The sequence below is a fragment of the Gavialis gangeticus genome, unplaced genomic scaffold (assembly GCF_001723915.1).
Source record: "Gavialis gangeticus isolate Ggan-Ray unplaced genomic scaffold, GavGan_comp1, whole genome shotgun sequence".
Taxonomy (NCBI): Eukaryota; Metazoa; Chordata; order Crocodylia; family Gavialidae; genus Gavialis; species Gavialis gangeticus.
Window position 1 is genome coordinate 12,177,409 of NW_017729017.1, and position 25,241 is coordinate 12,202,649.

At 44.9% G+C, this 25,241-nt stretch overlaps 1 protein-coding gene across 1 annotated transcript in view; it reads left to right on the top strand.

Annotated features, from left to right (window-relative positions):
* The window catches only part of NECAB3 (N-terminal EF-hand calcium binding protein 3), a 121,654-nt gene that overhangs the window by 30,271 nt on the left and 66,142 nt on the right, over window positions 1–25,241 (top strand). Inside the window, exons 3-4 of the mRNA XM_019513012.1 lie at window positions 14,193–14,218; window positions 14,731–14,828. Of these exons, the coding sequence (XP_019368557.1) occupies window positions 14,193–14,218; window positions 14,731–14,828 (124 nt within the window). The remainder of the gene's footprint in view (window positions 1–14,192; window positions 14,219–14,730; window positions 14,829–25,241) is intronic.

Sequence of the window (25,241 nt, forward strand, 5' to 3'; positions counted from 1 at the left end):
ACCACTACTGTACAGTAGCAATGAGCTACGGCATAGTAGTTCATTGATACTGCACAGTAGGGTCAGAAATGACTGTGCAGTACTGGTGGTTACTAAATAGACTATATGACTGCGCAAATGACTCCACAGTAACAACTGCACAGTGTAGACACATCCACAGAATCATAGAAAATGAGGGTTATAATAGACCTCAGGAGTTCAGTTAGCCCAACCCCTTGCTCAAAGCAGGACCAGCCCCAACTATATCATCCCAGACAAGGCTTTGTCTGTTTGGGTCTTAAAAACCTCCAAGGATGGAGATTCCACAGCATCTCTGGGTAACCTGTTCCAGTGCTTTACTACTCTTCTTGTGAGAAAGTTGTTCCTGATATCTAACCTAAACTTCCTTTGCTGCAACTTGATCCCGTTGCTCCTTGTTCTGTCATCTGCCACCACTGAAAACAATCTAACTCCATCCTCTTTGGAACCCTTGAGGTAGCTGAAGGCTGTTATTAGATCCCCTCTCTTTCTTCTCTTCTTCAAACTATATCAACCCAGTTCCTTCAGCCCCTCCTCAGAAATCATGTGCCCCACGCCCCTTACCAATTTTGTTTCCCTCTGCTGGACTCTCTCCAATTTGTCCACATCCTTTCTGTAGTGGGGAGCCCAAAACTGGACATAATACTCCAGGTGTGGCCTCAATAGTGCTGAATAGAGAGAATAACCTCAATCTGCTGGTAACACTCCTACTAATGCAGCCCAGTATGCTTGTAGCCTTCTTTCCAACAAGGGCACACTGTTGGCTCATATTCAGCATATAGTCCATGGTCACCCCCAAGTTGTTTTTTACAGAGCTGCTGCTTAGCTAGTTGGTCCTCAGCCTGTACTTGTGCATGGGATTGTTCTGTCTTAAGTGAAGGACTTTGCACTTGTCCTTATTGAACTTCATGAGATTTATTTTGGTCCAATCCTCCAATTTGTCTAGGTCTCTCTCAATCCTAGCACTATTCTCCAGCATATCTAGTATTTCCTCCAGTTTGGTGTCACCTGCAAACTTACTGAGGGTGCACACAATCCCATTATCCAGATTGCTTCCCTTCACATTATGAAGGGGAGGATGGCCACAGCATTGTATAACCTATTTCAGCTCCTTCGCCTGTGCACAGCCATTTTACAGTGCTGCATATTGGGGCCCCAATTTATGTCATGCAGGAAACTCATACCATCTGTATGCATCGTAGAATTGCCTTTGATACTACTAAATGGCTTTTGCACCTGGGGAACAAGCAGGGAGAGTCTGAGCTTGCTACTTACTATCAACTACTCATCATCATCTGCCTCAGTTGCAGGTTATACACAGTATATTCTTTGCAACAGGATGGGAGTAAGCACCTTCTGAGCTAATGCTGAATATATTGTCAGTGGGTTGGACACAATGGGTTCGATTCTCATTTACACTGAGTCCCTTGCCCCTTTCTCTAGCTATGAAAAATAAGTGTTCTTTATACCACCTCTAAGGCCTGTTCAGAGTGCCAGAGCAGTAAAGCAGAACTAGACCCAACATTGATTAAAGCTTGTCCACCCTTGAAAGTTGTTTTAGATTGATATGATATTTGCATCTACACCCAACATTTTTTGTTTCAAATCATCAGGTGTCTCAATGCCTATTAATTAACCTCTTTTTGAAGTGAGATTTCCAGCCATGAGGTTAGTGTAAACAGATCTTCCCACTGCTATCATACACTGCTTTACTGGGGCTACCTGCATGCTTATTTGTGTGCATTCTATTGCTTTGGGGCTTGATCAGATATCACTTCCCCACTTAAATATCTGTGCACAGCTAGTTTGAAAGTCCAACTCATGGCAAGTTCACACAACAACTTATACATGGAGTGGGTGGATGTGTTTAAGTCAATAGGCCCTGATGATCTTCATCCTAGGGTACTTAGAGAATTAGCTGGAGTCATAGTGGAACAACTGGCACAACCGTTTGACCACTTGTGGTGCTCAGGACAGGTCCCAGAGGACTGGAAAAGGGCCAATGTGGTCCCTATTTTCAAGAAGGGGAGGAAGGAGGAACCAGGTAACTACAGGCCAGTTAGCCTCACCTTTATACTTGGCAAGACCTTTGCGAAAATTGTTAAGGACCACATTTGTGGGGGACCAGTGGGTAAAATAATGCTAAGGGGCAACCAGCATGGGTTCATAACAGGCAGATCCTGCCCGACTAACTGTTTCTTTTTACGACCAGGTCACAAATGCTTGGATGAAGGAATAGAGATAGATGTTATTTACTTAGATTTTAAAAAGGCCTTTGGCACAGTGTTGCACCCAATTCTTATAAATGAACTAAAGAGTTGCAATGTAGATTATTACACAGTCCAGTGGATGGAAAATTGCTTTATGGGATGTACCCAGAGAGTGGTGGTGGATGGGTTGGTTTCTACCTGAAGAAATGTGGACAGTGGAGTCCCCCAAGGCTCTGTCCTAGGACCAGTACTGTTCAATATTTTCATTAGTGACTTGGATGAGCAGTAGAAAGCACTCTGTCCAAGTTTGCAGATGACACCAAACTATGTGGGGAGGTAAACAAATTAGAGGTCAGGGAGCAAATCCAGGAGGATTTGGACAGGCTGGGGAAGTGGGCGGAACAGAATAGGATGCAGTTTAACAAAGATAAGTGCCATGTGTTGCACCTAGGGAGGAAGAATCATCAACGCACCTATAGCCTGGGAGGTACCATTCTAAGTAGCACAACTGTGGAAAATGAACATGAGTTGCCAGTGTGATGACATAATAAGTAAAGCTAACTGCATTCTTTCTTGCATAAGTAGGTGCATCAAAACAGGTCTAGGGAGGAGATACTTCCCCTCCATGTGGCATTGGTCAGGCCACAGCTACAGTACTGCATCTAGTTTTGGGTGCCACACTTCAGGAGGGATGTAGATAACCTGGAAAAGGTTCAGAGGAGGGCCACCCATCTCGTTAAAGGCTGACAGGAAAAATCCTGTGAGGACCAATTGAGGGACTTGAATCTCTCCAGTCACCACAAGAGAAGGCTGAGGGGTAATCTTGTGGCCGTCTACAAACTCATTGGGGGGAGAGGGGGGGAACAACACAGCAGGAAACAGAGGGTACAATGTTTACCAGGGCACCCATCAGGGTAATTAGAAACAATGGACACAAACTGAGGGAGAGCAAATTTATATTGGACATCAGGAAAAAATTCTTTACAGTCAGGGTTGCCAAAATATGGACTACGTTTCCAAGGGAGGTGATACTGTCCCCTTCCTTGGAGGTATTTAACAAGAGATTGGACAAACACCTGGCTGGGGTCATCTGACCCCAGCACTCTTTCTTGCCCAGGGCAGAGGGTTGGATTCGATGATCTAATAGGTCACTTACGACCTTAAAATCTATGAAATCTATATACAATACACAGTGCCAAAGAGGTGCCATACACAACTGCCATCTATAGCACTAAAGTCTGTACTTTCTGTCAGATAGTTGCTTTTTAGATAGGTGGTACTGCTCTTTCATAGTTAGCTAATATATTTCTATGGCTTTTGTTTTAAATCATTGGAATAAATGAGAAATTAATTTTCTGTAAAACCTGTATTATGATGATACAAAATATGCCGCTTATGAAATAGGAAGACCACTGTTTGACATTTGACAGAAAAAAAATTATGCAGGTTGGTCATATCCCCACACAAAATATTTTGCATATTTTCAAGACTCTACATATTGCATATTATTAAGGAACATAAAACAACATTTAAGTACTGTAGATACTCTAGATATCATGGATCTGGCATTTTAGTTGTGGATAAAATTTCAGAGATTTTTATGAATCCCTTTCTAAATCTGTGTTTCAGACACCCCAGACTCCCTGATCTAATTTTACCTGTAACTTCAGGCAGTTTTACTGAATTTACTTTGTCTCCAGTATCAGAGGCACAACCAATGTATTGCAGTAGAGATTTTAATTCCCCCCACGCTAGGACTGTGGCTGCAAAGTGACTAATCCAGCCGTTCTCAAAATTTAAGATCCTTTAAAAACTCAAAGGTCCTCTAATCATTTAATAGTTGAAATTATAATGATTTTTTATGCCAATACTGTATTTTAAACCAAATGATGTATCACTGAAGTGTACTGCTAGTGTGTACATGTACCACAGCTGAATCTGTGTGTTAAAAAAGCTTCACTCTCATTGTTCTGGTTCTTAATAAGTACTTAAAAATGTCTCTTCCTCTGTATCTCTTCCTTCCTTTCCTACTTATAATGAAAAAAATGTTTAAAGTACTGGTTCCAGACCACTATAAGGTCTTAGGTAAGTGGGCTGCAGCAGGTCTGTGAATTATATTTGGAGCCCCTTACCTTTTTCAACTCAGAGTATTATTTGTGAGAAATTTTGGATGTTGATAGCTTTGCCTTCCAAAAGGTTTAAGAAATTACAGGGGTATTTGGGTTTTATGTTTGCATAATTTACTGAGGAGAATTTAATTTGACTAGAATTAGAATTTTTCTTGAGACTAGGACTGTTTTCCCCTTGCCTCCCCTATTCTGGTTAGGTTCTGTCTTAGCAATTCTGGCTACTTGAATTTATCCCACCATTTCAGTTAAATATGAGATGCCTCCTCCCTTCCTGCCCTGTGCTGCTGCCTAGTGTTGTATTTTTATCTTTTCTGTTTGAGATGGCAGTATTTTACTGATGACTGAAAGTATCTCCATACTTTATATACAACACACCATAGAAGAACGTTATTAATATGGTAGAGCTGAGTGCTCAAAAGTGAAGAAGTGGCAGAATTAAGATCAACAAGTAGCCTTAATTCAGCTCCTTTTGCCTATGGATTAGGAGACAGTGGCTGTGTCTACCTGAAATGATGACTGTGCAGTTGTTACTATGCAATCATTTAGTACTTGTATAAACAAGTACTAAATGACTGCACAGTAGTGTCACTGAACAGCTTTTTTGTGATCTTGACTGCGCAGTAGCCTAAGACTACTGTGCAGTAGCATTGCATCATGGTTTCTGCCATGCAATGCTACTGTGCATTAGTCATGGGCTACTGTGCAGTCAACATCACAAAAAACATACAAGTCTCATGTAGATGCGGACAGTCAACAGTCAACATACATGTCTCATGTAGATGCGGCCAGTGTTTATCACATGATTACAGACTTTTTTTCCCCCAGAGCCCTGCCTCTTTCAATGCACAGAATTGGTGATGCTCAGTTAATGAGAACTTATTATTCATATTTAATTTTCTTGTGGTTCAATGTGCAATCTCAGCCATAATTTACAATATGTTAGTTAAACTTTGTTCTGCAGACAGAATTATTCATTTCCTCCTTGGCTTTTCTATAGTGTTTATCATTCTCACATCGAAGCACTAAGATGTAGTACAGGATGATAAGACCAGCCACCCCTGATATTGCAGGCAACTGAGTTATATAATCCCTTTTATGAATTTATTGAGTGTGATCTCAAAAGGAGCTGGGTTTTTCCACATCACCAGTTAGGAGGTTGCTCCACAACCTCCCTGCTTTGATCTATAGAAACTTTTTGCTGATTTCCAACTGTAATTTATTTGTGGCCAGTTTACCCATTTGTTTTTGTGCCAACTTTGTCCTTTCATTTAAATAGCTTTTCTTTTTCCCTAGTGTTTGCTCCCATGATGTAGAACCATCCGCTCACTGCCTTAGCTCTGTCTGACTAAACAAACCAAGCACTTTTATTCTCCTCCTATAAAATCCATTCCCACTCTCTTTCTAGCAACCTTTCTCTTCATCTAGTCTACAATGACTTCATCTTTTTCTTGAAGACAGGTGACCACAACTTTATACAATATACTGAGGGAGATCTCAGCCATACTTTGGCAATGGCATTATTAGTTCCCTATCTCTACTGGAAATGCCTCAGCTGATCCATCCTAGGTTGACATTGTATCTGAATGTTTCACAAGCATGGATTTATTTTCACAACATCCTAGTGGGTTGTTATTAGCAGATTGAGGCACAAAGAGATTAAAGTTAAAAGTATCCACTAATATGGAAGCCAGTTTAAGACACTTCTGCCCTGTGTTTTAACAATATTTAGCATAAATTGTACATTTACATTCAAATCATTGCTCACATGTTTCATTCACAGCTCTGACTGTTCAGAATTCCTACAAATCACCTCCAGGATATCAATTCAGGTACTGAGAAAATGAGGGACAGAAATTTAGGGTAGGTACAGATGTTCAAAAAGCCCCTGGCAGAAGTAGTATATTGCACTTCACTTAAAGTGCTATGAATTAGAGTGGGAATGAACCAAACAGACATTCAACGTTAATTTGAATGGGGTGGGGTGGGGTGGGGTGGGGAGAGAATGCTCCTGCAGGGTGGAGATGGAGCCTTTTCTGTTTCCTTTCTGTGACTCCCCTGGGGCAGGGCAGGGCTGGGCCAGTGCTCACCTGGAGCAGATGAGCATCAGCTGAGGCTAGCAAGCTGCTCAGCGTGGGGCCCCTGGAATGACAGCAGAAAGTGACCTATATTGAAGCAAGATGGATGCAGTACAGACATTCATAAAAGTGCTGTAACCTAAAGTGCTTTAGTCTAATACTATATCCAGTTGCTGTCTTCAGGATAGGAGGGAGCTCGGGCTGGGGTTTGGCCTGCCTGCTGTTGAGGGTGGGGTGTGTGGATTGGAGGCCTCCCCTTCACCTTGGGGAGGCCCCAATCCACACACTCCACCCTCCAGCACAGGCTGGTCAAACCCCAGAATGAGATCCCTCTCTTCCCTTCTCCCCCTTCCATTCTGAAGACAGCTCTGTGGAGCAGGGCTAGGCTGATGCAGCCCAACCATAGTCCCAACACACACTGACAGAAATTAAAGCACTTCTCTTTGGAGTGCCTTCATCTGAACCTCATGTAATGAGGATTCAGATTGTCTCATGATCCAGCACCTTTAAAGTATTCTGCAGCCATTCACTTCTGTCAGGGCACAGCTGTAGAGCACTTCAGAGAGCTGACTGTATGACAAAACATCAATTCTGTCAGCACCCTTTAGAGTGGGGATCTTCCATTTTTAAAGAGCTTTAAGTGCCATGAACATCTGTTCCATTATGCCTTTAAAGTGCATTCTGCACACTTAACATGTGTTATGTATAATACCTGTATTTAGTAATTATCTCTAGTATTTGTGATTAGTTCTAGAAGGGCTTTATTTTCTCTTCCTGCAGTCTCTTGCCTCATTTGCTGCGCAGTTTCCAACTAGTGCGGCAGATGTAGCCAGGGCTTAAATGTATCAGTCTTGTTCACTATATTACCCTGATTCCATCTTCAAAGCTTTGTCTGTTTTGTGCATTAAGTGGAAAAACCAGTATGTGACCAGGGATATAGGTTGTAGCCATGTTAGCCTAAAGGCAAAAGCAGTCAGAACTGTTGTGGTAGAGGCAATATCTTTTAATAGACCAGCTAAATCTTTTTTTTTTTTTTTAGCAACTATCTAGTTGGTCTAATAAAAGAGATTGCATCTACCACAACAGTTCTGACTGCAGTATGTGACCATGCATTTAAAGATGACATCATAAGGCATATACACATGGAGCTCTGGTACTTCCTAGATTTTGACTATTTAACTTTAATAATTTTATTTCATGTAGGTGTATGTGTCCACAGAGGTGTGCAATTTCCTAGGTTTGAAAAAAATCAAACTGAGTAAACAGAACTTCCCATGTGTGGCATCCCATGGACACCCACATGGCTCATCAGCAGGGCTGGAATGTTTAGAACTGCAGTGCAGACACACAAGCTAAACAAGTGACCAATAGTAGTATATGATGTCGACATTGCCAGTTGGTTTAACAGATATTTATTGACAACAGAGGAATGGTGAAACTTGGCAATCTTGATTTTTATTCCATGTTCTGGAGTTCCTTGTCTCCAGTTACTTTGTCTCCCTAGTGCCAGTCTGCCCTCTTCCCCCTTCCCCTACCCCCCAGCTTCTTATCTGATCTGTCTCTCTCCTACCATGGCTTTCTGGTCTTCCTCTAATGTACATTCCCATCCCCACTGGCTCCCCATTGTAATTTCCTTCCCAGCAAAAGAAGGTCATTGCCAGGTTTCCTGTCTTTTTCCTCAGCTAGTCCCAGCTCTCACTCCAAAGCTTTGATCCTCACCAGATCTTTCTCTCTCCTCCCTACTACCTCCTTCCATTTATGGTGCTCAGTTCCAGTCTGTATGCCCAGTTTATTCCCAGGGCTTTGTCACAGTCTTCTCTCACACTGTCGCACACCTGCAGCTCCACTAGTGCATGCAAACTGGTCACTTCCTTCTCTACTCTTCTCTGACTGAGAGCAAAGGAGAGACAGGGTCCCAGCTCCTCAGCTTGGGTGCAGCTCAGGACCTGGATTCTTCCTTAGTACAGCGCACAGCAACCCAGGGTTGCAAAAGCAGAGAAAGTCCTGCCCACTCCCAGGCTTCAGTGTACCCAGTGTGGCTGGAATCTGTGAGGAATTCCGCTGCACAAGCATAGTAAGTCTCTACTATGATTTTTCAAAGACTTAAAACAGGTGCAAATTAAAAGAATTTTGACAGGTCCAGTACAAACTGTAATCTTGCCATAGCCTATGCCAGGGCTCACTAGAGAGTGCTGTGTGAAGCTTCGCACTCTGACTTGACTCACACTGTACCCCGATAGGGATGTTATGTAGTAAGGGTTGGCACTGGATTTATGACTCAGATACCTTGTTGCAGATGGACACAAACTTTTAGACCAACCATGACTTCTTTCATTCAATAATAGGCAAACTTTATTGATACACAGTGATAGCAGATAAAAATAATGCAAGGAAAGCAAACAAAATAACCCCCCTGAATTTACTCATTTACCAGTGCTAGGGTTCACATAGGAATGGTATGCCTGGCCAGTATGCAAGCTTTACTTTGTGGTTCTCTTTTGAATGTCAGATGTCAGCAGTCTTGGAGGTTGAGGGCAGAGGCCCACCTCTCCCAATGGGGTGGGTGAGACAGGCAGGTGGTGCACCCTCTGTCCATGGTGGCCTCAGATTCCCCCCTCATGGACCCTTTTGCTTCTCCTTCTTTTGTCTTCTTTCTCTCCTGATGACTCTTCATTTCTGGGTGCCATGGATTGGTTTCGCTGTGGTCATCATACTATCCATGTTCTGTCCTGTCAGCATATTCCTTTGTTTCCACAAACGCATCACATGCATACATCTTAATTTGGTCATTTACCAGTGTCTTAATTTGGGCATGCCCAGACTCCTAATTTGGTCCATCCACCAAAACTGGAAATCCCAGAAGATCTGGAGCTGAGCACTGTGACATGGTGCCAAGGTGGCAAGCCTGTGTTTTGTTATGGATTTTCAGGAAACGCTGCAAATTTCCGAACCTGTTTGTCCCTTGGTCTCAGACACAGTGTCTGCCTTGAAGGCTGTGAAATTGTTACAAACAAGCTTTTTGAAACCAATTAACCCTTGCCATTCCCCTGAACCATTGTTCTGATGCAAAATCTACTTTACTTACAAGCCAGTTCTTAAAAGCAAACCTCTAAATATCATTTTCTAGCCATCAGTGAGTTTCCTTTAAAAGTGCTGGCCAGGTAACAGTGAGCTTATTATTTCAGGTGTGCATATTGGCATGTGCTCAGTACCACGCCTAAAGCAGCTGCCTTGCATCTGTTTTGGGATATAGCACATGTGGAATGGAAATTTCTTTCTTCACTGCAGTACTCTTGAGTGTGGTATAGAGACAATGTATACATACCTACAAAGGCCTCCATTGACCAAATTCTGGATCCCTTCTCTGGAAGAAGGAGGTACTGGAGCATCACCAAAAAAAATAAATAAATTAAAAGCTGCAAGAAAAATGTGAACATGAAGGCAACACTGTACCATCACCCCTTTTGACCTAAGCAATTAAATGAAACTTGGCATCTTGTAAGTAAAGAGAAGCTGATGATGGCATGTTCATTTACAGTGAGTACATATAAAGTTAATTTCTCTAAGGACAGGAGCAATCAGACAGTAAAAAAGCAGTTTCTTCATGTACAGTCCTAGGGCAGACTACATTTTGCCCAAAAGCCCTCTCAGTTTTTCACAGGGTTATGGTGTTAAGTCCTTCCCTAACTGTGCTTTTTGTTTACTTCTTTCTGTTTTTCTGTGATGACCAGGGATCTGGGTTTTCCATTTCCCACAGAGAAACTGAGTAAACCATGGATTTTACCTTTTACCGGAGGCAAACGTGGATTTCTCATTTTACTGGAGAAGCCTGCAGATTTTGCAGTTTTGCCATGAGCTCCCTGCAGGCTGGCAGAGTTCCAGCCTGCAGGGAGCTGGGAGGGAGTGGGAGGAGGGCTGTACATGCACATGTCCCCAGAAGTCAGGAGAGCAGCTCCTGCAGGTAAGTAGGTGGGGGAGGTGCTATTGAGCCCGTGTAGGGAGGGAGAGGGAGAGTTGGGCAGGGCTGGGGCTGGGATTGGGGCTGCTGACCAGCCATGCTCTGCATAGGGCTTGGGGCTGCAATATGTGGCTGCAGGGCCCTAGTGGAGAGTGGGACGGGGCTGTGGGCAGCTTGTCTAGAGGGTGGGGCTGGCGGGGCTAACTCCCTGGCACTGCACACAATCCTAAGAGGCAGGGGAGACCAGTGCACCCCAGATATGTGCATGGGGCAGGGGTGGAGATGGGCACAGGCTGCAGGCTCAAGCTCCCACCCTACTGCCCTACTCAGGGGCCTCTGCAGCCCGGCGGTCATGACCTGGTGTGGCAGGGAACAGTGGGGCCATGTGGAGCAGCTGCTTGCCAGTGTGAGCTCCACGCTGCCCTGGTGACATGTCCACTGCCCTCACTGCAGCCATATGCGCAGGAGGAGTGTCGCCAAGGCAGCACAGAGCTCACAGTGGCAGGCAGCTTCTCCCCACAGCCCAACTGTTCCCTGCCATGCTGGATCATGCCCACTAGGCTGCAGACGCCCCAGGGTAGGGGAGCAGGGTGGGAGCCTGAGCCTGCAGCTTGTGCCTGCCATGCGCATGGCAGTTCTGAGGGGCGTGGGTACCCCCTGCCTCCCAGAGAGTATGTGCAGTGCCAGGAAGCTGCCCCACCCCCACCCAAGCATGCAGCCCTCCCCACATTCAAATGTGGGGGTACGGGTCCCCCCTGCCCCATGGGGAGGGCGTGCAGGAGTGGGGAGCCAGCATCCTGCACCCGAGCCCACAGCAGGCAGGCAGTAAGGGGGAGCCGGACTCCACCAGGCTACAGCAGCTATGGCCTCCTTCCAGAGGCAGAGGTTGTGGACAAGGGCCAGGACCATATAGCAGTTGGGGGGTCCCCTGGCAGCTGGGGGCCCCCTCTAGCAGGACTGGGGGGCAGTGTGCTGTGGAGGGGAGCAAGGGGCGGCTGTGGTGGGGGGAGTGAGGGGCACCAGCAGGGCTGTTTGGGCCCATTTATTTTAATCATGGATTTTGGGGGTGAGGGTGGGGGGGGAGGGTGGAACAGAGAATTTGCAATTTTTTTTATCAGGGAAAACCAGGATGCCTAGTAATGACTCATTCTCACACACCCAGGCACATACATAAGATCTAATTATTCCCCAGCCCTTGTATCTGGGCCATGTGACTCCATTCCATGGCTCCTACACTAGCCTTTGCTATAGCATGTGATTTGGGCAGAGACTCCTGTGGCAATAAAGAGACCTAGTTGCATTTTACATATATCCTGAATGAAGGGATGCCCACCAATCTCAGTGAAGTTTCTTGAGCTTTTAGCATTACAGAATTTTTCCTAGTTTCATTCTCAGAAAGACCAAACTGTTTTGCCTGATGTTTTCTAGGGAAAAATAATTTTGAGGCAGACATCCAGCATGGAAAAATGTATCTTAAATAGTTGAATCCTGGCAAAAATATGAAAAGGCTGAAGTCTTGAAAAATGTTGAGCAACCTTAATAATAGGTCATGCTACCATCTCCTCCTATGATAGTTTGCAAAGTGCTTTAAGATCCTTTGGGAAATATTGTTCTCCATGAGACAGAAAGCAAAAATGTAAGTGATCATTATATTACATTAGCTTGAGAATGATGGTGAAAGCATTTTGATGGTGATGTTACTACCTGACCATCTCTTTGAATAAACCACTTCAGTTAACAATCAGTAGAGGAATTCTGACATGAAATTAGCTGTCAGAAAATTTAACCAGTCTCTGTTCTCCCATTATTTCCTCTAATTTTTTTTATGGAGTATTTTACCCAGTGTTGGACTCTGCTGCTAAGGTCTGAAGTGGTTTTGATGCATGAACATACCTTAAATCCAGCAAAAGTATAGAAAACATTCATTTATGGCCACTAAAGAAGGGGCGTGCTTTTCTTTCCATGCCTTACAGACAGGGAAAGACTAATTCATGAATACAAGGCTGCACCATCCATTTCCACTTTTCCCAAAAGACCTGAGGATTGGAAGCTGGCTTCCTCCAAGTATGGTGCCTGGCCTCACTGCTGGGATGTGGTCAGTGTCTGAACAGGAACTGAAGGTTTTGTATTTCTGTTTTATTTGCGGTTGTGCAAATAAGAAAATGTTAGTGGTTGGTTGGGACTTCTGTGAGATTCTGCAGCTCCCATTCTTGTCTCTGTCCTATACCCATCAGGAGTTTGGGAAATGGGCAGGCTGACTATCATTCCCCTTCTGCTCTTATCATCAGTACCCACCAAGCTTGGTGCTTCTGAAGAGGGATAAATAACATGTGTACCTGTTACCACAGCGGTATTTCCCTGCTTGTCTTCAGAGAGTTGAATCAGTGGAGGCTGTAAGAGGGAAACTAGCAGGAAATGAAAAAGACAAAGATAAGAGAATGGCAGGGGTTCCTAGGGAAACTGTCAGGGAAGCTATTCATTGGGGAATGCCCTGGTTACATTTATGCTGGCATGAAGTGTACTGGTCCTGAGATAAACCTAGGATCAAGGCTGCAGGAACAGACCAGCAGCAGCAGCTAGAGTCTGACAGAGACAGAGAAGGCATGAAGTGCATGGCTGTCTGCTCTCCCAGTCCAGAGATGGAGGTGACTGTGCCTAATGAAATGTACCAAAGCTCTCAAGGAAAATTATATGGTTTGGGAACCATGTAGATAGGACTTGATTGTCCGTACCCTTTGCTTTGTATGCCTCTAATAGATGGGGAATACATCACACTTCGTTTCAAGAACACTTTTTCAGACTAATCAACTCACTGGTTACAGGGTGCTTACAGGTGCCAAACACTTGGGTGAGCCACGGTAGCATGGCTGTAAAGTATTGTGCCAGATGAATATCCAGTCCATAAGCAGAAGGATACCATGTTTCACCCTTTGAGAAAGGGGCAAGAAGCCAAATGTCACCTGAGCACATACTTTAGAGAGACTGAATGGTGTCTAAGGCACTGCTGTCTTTGAAATGGGACCACCCTGTCATTCTGCCCTTACCCTTTCTGGGTACGCAAGACGACTCTCATATTTCAGTTTGGATTGAGGTTTCCACACTTGCATAAATGGTGTGCCTAGAAATCAGCTCCTCTGTCTTGGGCCCTTTGTGTCAGGATGAAGGCCATTGCCCCTGGATCAACTGCAGTATCCCAGTGTTCCACTAGTGACTGGTAGGGATGAATGTGATCTCCAGCACATGGGAAGAGGCTGAGGCCAATTTGTTGGGAGCTGGCAAGGCTGAGTTGGTGGTAAGAAGTTCAAGAGCCAGAGCTACTAAAAGCCTTTTTAACTTATTGTTTTTCTGGGTGAACCCTACTTTAAAAATGAATTCCAAGGAGTGTTTCCACATTACTAAACAGACCACTAGCCCTACTGCTTTGAAACAGACCACAAATGCCCTACTCCCTTGGTATGTATCTCTTGTTTATCATTGAAAATGTTACCAAGAGAATCAGAACTATGGGATAATTTGTAAAAACAGACAAAAACCAAGACAGGTTTAACATTGCTACCTGCCCCTCTGCTCCAGAGCAACTGTTGCTCCCATTAAGGTGGCTGGGAGCTGCAGCTACTGAACCTCTCTCAGATTGATGCCCCCTTGAAAATTTGTGTGACTCATTTTTAACAGCACTTTTAAAGACGCACTGATGAGCAATATTTGAACTAAAGAGTTCAGCCGTTCCCAGAATGCTGTTCTCAGCACCTGTTTCTCTTGAGACCAGACTGATCATCTAATGAGAGTTTTTTTTTTCTTACAGCAATTTAGAAACGGAGAAGTTGTGTGGTAAGTAGGCCAATGACTCCATGCTGCTAACATGGATTAGTCTCGACAGGTTATTTGGTAACTGTCCACTACAGGTTTTTATGCACCTTCTGCTGAAGCATTGGGCACAGGCCACTGTCAGAAATGGCTTACTGGGCTTGGGCTGAATCTAGCCTGACAGTTCCAGTGTGTAAGAGGATGGTATCCTAAAAACTGTAAACTGAAGCTCATGGCTTTTTTCCCTTGGATGGGACATTTTGTCCCTTGGAAAAGGAATTGCGTTCTTTTTCATTTGCGCAAATCTAGAGTTATTTTACTGACTTCAGAGAGACTGACAGGAATGTAGCTGAGAGCAAATCAGGATGTCATTATGTCTGGCACTGCCAATGGCTAGTAGGTAGCAACAGAGCCTGACATTCATCGCTGGGCAGGGCCAAGGAGCAAGGTAAAGTTTTCTTAGGGAATAGTGTGCAGCTAAGCGGAGTTGGAAGGAACTGCTTTGGAATCTAACTGTGGTCTCCTCTCTCATTCAGATTATTTCTCAACATACCTTGGAGAATACAGGAATGTACTTTCTGCTTTGGAAACACTGAACATAGCTGTCCTCGCTGCTATGGATAAAACCAAGCTGGTAAGGATGTGGCCATACAGAGCTCTGCACTTTATAGTATGAGGTGGGGCTGTCCAAGTGGTGACCCATGAGGGGTTACTCCCCAGGCTCATGCCTGGGCACAACTCACATTACTCCAGCTCTCGCTTTCTTCTCTGGCTGCTGCTTCCTGTCTTCACCCCAGCAGAAGGGGCCATCCTGTGAGCTGAGGGTGAGTATGGGCCCATGTGTAGGGGTAAGGGGGAGAGAAACAGATGTATGGGGGACTGAGCCCATGTGGTGCAATGGTGGGGGGCACACTGTGCAGTAGAAGGGGGGGGTGCCCACAAGGGGCCAAAGTGACTCATGCTCACATCCCCGCACATTCCAGTGGGGGTAGGGTGGGAATTGCACTCGTGCCCACACTATACAGTGGGGGGGTGGGATGCCAGGTGCAACAGTGGGCCGAGGCCTGTATGTGCATGTGGTGCAGTTGGGGGGTGGAGGGAGTGTCCTACATGGCTTGCTTTGTGCTGCACAAACCATGTGCGGCCCCTGTTGGTGCTACCCCGGGGCTTATATGTTGGACAGCCCTGATATGGGGAGTACAGAGTACGTCGGTGTGATGGAACCTACATGTTTGTATGTAATGAGCACTGGAACCTCAACTTCTTGGTGGAAATGTCTGTCCATGCTTCTGAGAGTTGGTAATATTACTAATAATTGATTTTTGTGTATATGTACATGCACCATTGCCCTCTGCTGGGTGACATTCAGACTCTTTTCTAGTTTTTCATAGGCCGTGAAATGCCAACAGTCAGAGAAGGTTCTAATTGTGTCTGTGTGGTGGGGGTGTTTTTATGAGGCATAAAGATATTAGTTCTGTCATTTCTGTCTTCAGGATGAGGCTGTGGTATGTGTACAACATAGGAACAATGGTTAAAACCTAGGTGGCCACAGAATTGGTGTCAGAATTGGAAAAATTAGTTACAGTGAGCTGGCAGTACCTCTAGGACATGGCAAAGTGTGTTCTCTGTCACAACCTGTGGGCAACAAACATTCTTGTTAGGATGAAATGCCTATTTCTGAAGTGTCTGAAGGGGATCATCTAGTCCAGTTCCCTGCTATGGCAGGCAGGGGTCACAGCATGGACCTGTACACACATGGTCAGAAAGCACATGAGCAGTCTGGGTGGTAGAGCAGGCAGGGCAGAGACTGCATGCATTTTGGCCCACAGGTGCTGCTGGCCTGTGGATGCCGGAGAGATTTGTTTGGATTTTTATTCTTACAGGATTCCTGCAGCAGTTGTCAGAGGTAATATTGCTGTATGTGTGCGTGTGGGTGAGCACTATGGCAGCAGCATGTCCCATACCTACCCACCTGCTCCTGTTGTGATACACCAAATCCAGAAATATCCTGTTGAGGCCACTTTGACTTGCCCCTCTGTGACCATCCTGAGAGCAGCTTGTAGCAGCCTCACCAGTGTCTATCTGGGGTTGGAGCTTGTGAGGGGGAGAAGGTAGGCTTGGAATCATCTCAGCCAGAGCATGCTGCCATTGCACTATAGGCACAGTTGGAGAGACAGAGCAAGTGAGAGGATCTTTTATTTTTTATTTAACTTTATATATTAATGAACCCAGCTTATAAAATAACAGATCCAACATTCAAAAAACACACCCAGTCCCCTAAAACATGCACAGACATATACCAGTCTTCCACCAAATAGTACTACCACAACCCAAATCTATGTCCACAGATGTCTTGTGCTCTTTTCCTCTCCCCCCACAGCCCCTTGACAGCTCCCCAGTGCCTCCACTGATGTTAACATTTGTGTTTCTTCAGCTCTATATACTAATTCGCTCCTTCCTCTCCAGAACTCCACAAAATCAAAATTCCAGTATCCACCACTAATCTCTACCCACAAACCTCAAATACATTCCCAAGTGTTAGCTCATATAACTTGAGCTTCTACATTCAAAAAATGTCTCAAGCTTTCTGGGTTGGGGGAGGAAAAGATTCTTCTTTAGCAAATTCCAAAAATTTCTACTAGATTTTCACATCTCATCTGTAGAACACTGATTTGATAGGACAGCTTTTCCTTTACTAAAACTTTCCAAAAAATTTGAAACCAGTCAATGATTTTAAAGGTGTCACTTCTTTTCCAGGCTTTTGCAACTGGAATTCTTGCAGGCACCGGAAGATGAATGATCAATTCCCTATGGCACTTACATGTTACTCTTTTATAGCCACAAGTGCCCTTATTTAGGCAGCAATGGGTTTTTTTGTGATGTCTTTCAGGGCACCAACTGTATAGATGCTAAACAAACATTCAGTCATGAAGAAGAGCTTTGTGTCTGAAAGCTTGTCTAACATCTTTCCCAGCTACACAGTTGGTCCAATAAAAGATCTCCAAAAGAACCATTGTTTCCTGCATATTTTCTAAACCATCACAGCTACAACAACACTCCAACTCTTCTTTAGAAAGGGGGAGGTTTGTGTTGCCTGCTGGTGAGACACAGCATAGGAAGCATTGCCATCTCTCTTGTATCTCAGAAGACAGTATCCGTATCTGGCTCTGGTGTGGGGAGACAGAACAGGGCTGGTGTGAGATGCAGTGCGAAGGCAGTCCCCTACCCCAGACTAGCTTGCTACACTGGGAGCAGAGCTAGTATGAGGGGTGGTGGGAGACACTGCAGCTGCAGTACTGGCTCTGCACAGCAGGAGCATCGAGATTGTCTTTCCCTTAGTTCAGGGGTGGGCAATTATTTCAGGCAGAAGGCCGCTTACTGAGTTTTGGCAAGCCATCAAGGGTCGCATGACAGGCAGTCAGGGGCAGCTAAATATTAATTTTCTAAATTTTTAGGGGCCCCACGGGCCAGATAGAATGGCCTGGAGGGCCACATCCAGCCCTCGGGCCGTATTTTGCCCACCCCTGCCTTAGCTTCTAGTCCTGCCCCTACTCACCAAGCCTCTAATGGCAAGTCACAGCTGTGCAGGTGAGGGACAGGAAGAACAGGTTTTTTGCCTTACCATGTGACTGTTCCACTGAGCTGATTAACATTTGTTCATCTTACAGGATAAGGTCTCAAGTCCCAGAGAAAGCAAGAGACACACTATTTTGCATTTTGTGGCAGGTTGTTGTGACTGTAGTGTGGACATAGCCCCGCAACCTTTAAACTAGCCAGCTCAGTTGCTGACAGAATCTGCTCACTATGAGCTAACAAGCAGAGTATTTACTCTGCTTCTTGGCCATATCTTTCAGCCCATGCTGAACTCTGTTTTGATGTTCTTAGTACCCCTTAACCACATAGCTACCTGAACCTGAACTAGTTAATTAAAGATAGCTCAAGTGTGAGCATATAAGCTACAGTTGCTGCAAATATATGCAGGCCCAGGGAGAAAAGGGAAGAAGGGTGGTTGTGTGTGCTGAGAGGTGGAGTGAGAGTGCATGTGTTTATTTCCAAATCAAGTTGTGCTTCATGTAAAGTTTCTTCCAGTGCCCAAAGGGCTACTGGTCAGTGCCTCCTCTCTTCCAAGGAGTGTGGAAAGGGTGTTCTACCATTTCTCAAAATCAGGCCACAGGGACATCAAGTTAGAGGCCCCAGCACTGGGCCACTGTAATTTAGAGGCCACTTTAGAAAAGCAAGACCTGAATGACTTGTTAAGTATACATACAAAAAACTAGAACCCTTAGGTCCAAAATGATACCTTTTATTAGACCAACGGGAAAATAGCAAGAAAATTGTCCTTTCAGGATCAAAGTCCCTTTGTCAGGCTCTGGGAAAAAGTGTAGATGGTACAAGATGGTAAAAAGTCCCCATAGGTAGGAAATAAAATTCATTTTTGCACAGAGGGAGCTGAAGATGGAAGGCTGTCCCTCTGGGTCCATGAGAATGTCTTTGTGAGCTGTGTTGAGTAGCTCTTTGATGTGTTGATCAGGTAGAATTGCTTCCCTAGAGGTGTCAGATGGCAGGCAGGGAGGTAAAAAAAAATTCTTTGTTGTTCTGCAATGAATTTCAAAATCCAAAATCAGTTAAAATTCAGCATCTTCCATGTTTCAGGGGTGTACTTGGTAGCCGTGTTGGTCTGAGACAAAAAGACATACAAAAAACTGGAACTCTTGGTTCCAAAATGATACCTTTTATTAGACAAACTGGAAAATGGCAAGAAAATTGTCCTTTTCTGCAAGCTTTTGGGATCAAAGTTAAGTACCACACCAATGACAGGAGTAGAATGGGTGTCTTGGTTCCTAGTCATGGATTTTCAGCAACAGACAACAGTCCTTCCCAACAGACAAATGGTTAACTTTGAAGTGATTGTTCAGAAACAAACCAATTAAATGCAGTACACATCATGGTGATTTAGAGCTCTACACAGAATTCCACATCTCAGCTCCATCTGCCATCCACTGTTTCTTTCAATATCAGTAAAAAAAGAAGCAACAGGTAGAAATATGCAAATATGCAAATCTCTGTATTCAAAAAGGTCCTGCATACAGCATATGCCTGCACTCAAAAAGATGCTCACACCTGCTGCCCACATGCTGGCATGAACAAGCACTTGGAATTAGAAGAATAGCTAGCAGTTATGCTACTGAGCTGTTGTCACAGTCACTCACTCGGGCTGAAGGGAGGGAATCATTCGCAATAGGTGTCAGTCACACAGGCCTGAGCTTGTTTCAGTCTGGGTGGAAATTAGGCAGCTGGCTAGGTAGCAACACAATCTGCACTTCTGCACACCAGCAGAGGAAGAAACAACAAGACAAAGTGAAGGAGAAGTAGATGGTGCAGGAAAAGGAAGGAAGTAGTCCACTAGTATTTTATATTCCTCCCTCTCCCACCTCTCCCTTGACCCCCAGTCATAAAGATTCAGGTGACCCTAAATATACATCCTTTCTCCTCTGCTGCTTTTTGCCAATAGGAGTGGGTGATATACATGGAACTAGAGAGCTTTTGACACTTTGCAGGATAAGGCCATTGGGTTGCATGTTGCTGTTGAGTGATTTAGACTCCAGTAAAACCAACCAAACCTCTCTGTCCCTTGTGTATAGCCAGAGAAATAACTAAGAGCATGTGTAGACAAAACAAGGGGCACCTGTGCATGACACTTTAAAGCAGGTTAAATGCTTTTGTACTGCTTTAATGGCATTGGTGTTTGCACATGTCAGAAGCATATTGCAGATTAATTCCAGCTGCTATAGCACATTCAGTGGTGTAATGCGCCTTAAAAGATTTTGGGGCGCAGCAAACTAAAACATCGCCAAGGAGTTTTGGTTTGCTACCCTACAGCTGCGGAACAAGGCACTGGGCTCCGTGCGGCGCAGGGACTGTGTAGGGAGCCTGGCAGCACCCAGGGAAGGCAGGCTCCACCAAAGGGGGAAAAGAAAAGGGGCGAGCCTGATCTTTTCCCCCACCCCCCCACCATTCTCGGGAGCCTGCCTGTCTGCATGAGCTGTACAGGAATTCATGCTGGTTGCCCTGCTGCATTATTTTTCCCGGTAGACTCCCACAAATGTGATCCTTCATAATCTTTTCAAAGACTTGTCCAAGGATGGAGGTGAGACTGACTGGCCTATAATTACTTGGCTTCTCTTCCCCCTCTTCTTGAAAATAGAGACCACGCTGGCCCTTTTCCAGTCCTCCGGGACCTGACCCGAGCGCCATGAGCACTCAAACAGCCATGCCAGTGGTTCTGTTATGACACTGGCCAATTCCTTCGTACTCTTGGATGCAGCTCATCCAGGCCTGCTGACTTAAACACATCCAGTTCATCCAAGTAACTCTGCACCAAGTCAGTATCAACAGTTGGTGGGCTGGTGTCCCTCTGATGCCCATCTAAGAACCCATTAGGAGACTTATCTTGACCCCTGTTCAAGAACACTGAGGCAAAAAACTCATTGATTAGCTCAGCCTTGTCCCCCCTGTCTGTCATGAATTGCTCCTCCTTGTTCAGTAGCGGTCCTATGCTGCCCTGCACCTCCCTTTTACTTGCTAGATACCTAAAAAAAGACTCTTTATTGTCTTTAATTTGCGTTGCCAGCCTCAGCTCTCTAGTTGTTTTGGCCTTTCTAACTGCCTCCCTGCAAGTGCGGGCCAAGTATGTATACTCTTCCTTGGTAGCTTCCCCCTGGCTTCCACCACCCATATGCCTTCTTTTTTGCCCTTAGGCTCCCCTGGATTTCCTTGGTTAGCTGAGGAAGTTTTTTGGCTCCTTTTCCCTCATACTGAGGTCATCTTCCTCTATGCCCGAAGGATCGCTTTCTGTATGAACGACCACCCTTCCTGGTCGCCCATCTCACCAATACTCCTATCCTGCAGTGTGTCATTGATTAAACTCCTAAGCACACTGAAGTTAGCCTTCCTAAAGTCAAGGACTTCCACCCTACTAGTTACCTTACCCACCCTATGCCGTATGGTGAATTCAGTTGATTGGTGGTCACTGTTCCCAAGGTGACCACGAATTTGCAGCTCCCCTACCAGGTCACCCCTGTAGCCAACACCAAGTCCAGTAAGGCATTCCCCCTAGTGGGATCATATACCTCCTGCATTAGGTGAAGGTCCTGCATGCAGGTTAAGAACCTACATGAATGGTTGGATTTGGCTGACTGCTCCTCCCAGCAGATGTCTGCATAGTTTAGCTCCTCCATGATAACCATGTCTCTAGACCATATGGCCTCTGAGAGCTGCCTCAAACATTCCAAATCTAGCTTTTCCTCTTGGTCTGGTGGTCTGTAGCAGACCCCCACCACCAAGTCCCTTTCCCCATGACCTCCACGTATCCTAACCCACAGTGCCTCAACTTTCTCCTCCTCTGATCCCATTTTGATTAGGGTAGATGTATAATGCTCCTTTACATAGGGAGCACCCCTGTCCCCTTTCCTCCCTACTCTGTCCCTTCTGTACAACCTGTAGCCCTCAATTTGTAGTGCCCAGGTGGGTAGGGTCCCACCAGGTTTCCATTAGCCCCACTAAATCAAAGTTATTATCTGCAAGCAGAAGTGTGAGATCTTCCTGCTTGTTTCCCATGCTCCTAGCATTAATATAGAGGCACTTGATCCCTCCAAATGGTGCCTTTGCCCCCTCCCCACATTCTGATGCCCAAAGGGCCCCTTAGTACTTACCTAGCACGTACTGTTGCATGTCTCACAGTTTGTAGGTCAATGAGTCCATCCCCCTGCCCAAGGGACAGGAAGTCAGCTGGGGTAAAATGATCGCAACAAGTGTTTCTTAAAAGTGTCCAGAGTAGGTGCTTGCACCACTTCTGGGGGGAGTCTATTCCAGGGTCTGGGGACTCGGACAATAAAGAAGTTTTTTCTAATGTCCAGCCTAAAACAGTCTTCCAGGAGTTTGTGACAGTTAGCCTTTCTCTTCCCTTAGGGTGCCCTGGTGAACAGACATTCTCTCAGTTCCTGATGTATACCCCTTATATACTTATAGGTTGCCACCAAGTCCCCCCTGAGCTTTTGCTTCTCCAAGCTGAAGAATTCCATGCCCCTCAGCCTCTCCTCATAAGGTCTGTTCTTTTGTCCTCTAATCATGCACATGGCTTCCCTCTGGACTCTCTAAAGCTTCTCCACATCCCTTCTAAAGTGCTGAGCCCAGAACTGGATGCAGTATTCCAGCTGCAGCCTCACCAAGGCCGAGTAAAGTGGGAGGATGACTTCCCAGGTCTTGTTTGAGTTGCATTGGTAGATGCAAGCCAGGGTTTTGTTTGCTTTGCCAGCTGCGGCATTGCATTGGTGGCTCATGTTTATTTTGTGGTCAGTCATGTCCCCCAAGTCTTTTTTGGTTGTGGTGCTAGTAGCACTGCCGAGCCTGTAAGTATGACATGGATTTGTTTTCCTGAGGTGGAGCACCTTGCATTTCTCTGTGTTTGAATGCCATCTGGTTTTGATCCGCTCACTTTGCAAACCTGTCCAGGTTGACCTGAATTGCCAGCCTATCCTCTAGTGTGACCAAACTTCCTCATAATTTGGTGTAATCAGCGAACATAGCCAATCTGCTTCTCATACCTGAATCCAGATCATTTATAAATATATTAAAGAGTACTGGTCCAAGTATGGAGCCCTGGGGGGTGCTGCTGGTCACCATGCACCATGTTGATATGGTTCCATTGATTATCTCTCTCTGGGTCCAACCACAGAGGCAGTTCCCGGGCCATCAATATAGAGACTGACTCCATAGCTTACTGGTTAGGGTTCTCATCTAGGGTGTGAAGACCCAGGTTCATTTCCCTGTCCCAATGAAAGTTTCCCCTTTGATTCCTTTCTCCATCCTGATCACATTCCTGCCTCATTCTGGCTTTAGTTCCAGAAGAACTACTGACCCTAGAGACAGCAGGGTTATTATTATTATGGAGCAATGGTTGAAGATCAGTAGAGTTGTGGTTGTGTAAGTATTTCTGTCAACCCCCTGCTTTTTCATACATTCATTGATAGCTTCCACTTCGTGGTGGAAAGGTAATTCTGTTGCAAGGTAATTCTTGTGGGGTGTGGTGCAGCTTTAGCAAAAACAGTTTGAACATCTCTGAGGCAAAGGAGAGCAAAATAGCATGTAGTTTTCCCATTGTTCACAAAATGAATGTGCATTGTTTTGTTTTGACTTTGATCAGTTGTAAAGCCTAAATGGCTGAAGACTGATAGACTGATAGTTACCATCTGGCAGGGAAGTAACCCTCCTGGAGGAGCAACACCTGACTTTGTCCTGCAGGCAACTGATTTGAATTTGCCAAAGTTATCTGTGATTGCAAATCAAGTGCAAAGCCCGGCCAGAATTTTTTTTTCTGAGATCTCTAGCTGTGCCCCTAATGAATGGCACATTGTGTTTATGTGGAACAAAACAAGTAATTTGCCAGCTTCTCCCCTCTACACTCACTGTCTTTCATAACACCCTTTGCTAAATGTGAGACTCCATTCCACCTCTCTCCCCCAGAAGACGTAATGTTTTACTCAAGGGGTAAGTAAGCATAAGAGACTTGCCCAAAGTCACAGAAGAGATGGGGTGAAGAGTTGGGAATGAGCCTGAATTTCTAATGTGCTAGTTCTGTGTTTCATCTCTAAGATCATAGGTGTCCCGTAAAGACTGCTTTCCCCCTACTCCATGTGCTTAGTTCTGCTTTAACAGGATTTTCTTCAACCCTTCTCTACCCTTTGTATTCTAATCACTGCTTTCAATTTAGCAGCTGTTTCCTTCAGTCCCTTCAAAGCATCTGATGAAATAAGCCCCCTGCTTGCCAAGGCTTGTGCTATACATCTCTGATTTAGTTTTTTTTATAAAGGTGCAAATCTACCCTGCCCCCTACCTTAATAGGATTACCCAGCTTACCTCCTTTTCTCAAAAGCTGTGAGGTCTATGGATATAAAAGTGCTCTGTAACAAAAAAAGCAATATTATGAAGCCCATTTTACAGATAGGAAAATCAAGACACAGAAAGGTTGCATTGTAGGGCCACTTCACTTGACCTGGGACAAGTGACATTACCTGCCTATGCCTCATCAGTAGCACTCACGGTGCTTTCATTTTCCACAAGCATTCCCATGAATAAAAACACACAAGCTGATATTCCTCCAAAGCTAGCAAAAGGGTTTCATATGCATCTTGCTGCTAGTGCATAGCAATAAAGCACAGAATGATGCTGGTTGTGGGAGAAATCCCAGCTCTGCAGAAGATGAATATATCTGTGCTTTACCAGGAAAGTGAAAGGTGTCCTGAAAAATGGAAGTTGAAATCATTAGCTTGTATTAATGTGTTACCCAAGAGACTTATTTACTGTCTGTGGAAATGAGTTGGTTTTGTTTTTTCTCCTTTATAACAGCTAATTATTTAAAATGAAACTGTGCAAACAGATTGTTGTCCTCTGGTAAAATGGAGAGCCACATCCCCAGATTGGCCTGAAGAGAATAGTCGTCAGAGCCATAAAGAATAGCAGCAGGTGCCTTAAAAACATGCAAGGCTTGTGGGCCAGTTGACAGAACACAGAATTATGAGACTGAGGGAACAACTTCCCTTTACAGTCTTCCATGTTGGCCTGATTTACCAGAAGGATGTTTCTTGCTTTATCATGAGGCATTTATCTTTTCAAGGCTGTACTTCTGAGCATGTTATTTGCTTAAACAGCTGTGGTCTAATGACCAATGTGTGTAACTACCATAACTAGCTGTCCACTCTTCAGCACTTAGGGTGAATTTCACTTTAATGGAGAAAGAATGCATGTGGTCTTTTCCAGTAGATAAACCCAGCAGGAGCAATTACTGTTGTATAACAGGATGTTCAGACCTTTACAACTAGTAAGAACCCTCCTAGGGCAGCTCTACTCTCTTCCAGGTTTGCCTTGAAAAACACTAGTAATGCAGGACACAAGATGCTCAGGGGCAATCAGCATGGATTTATTAGGGGGAGATCATGTCAGACCAACCTGATTGCCTTCTACGATCAGGTCACAAAGGCCATGGATGCAG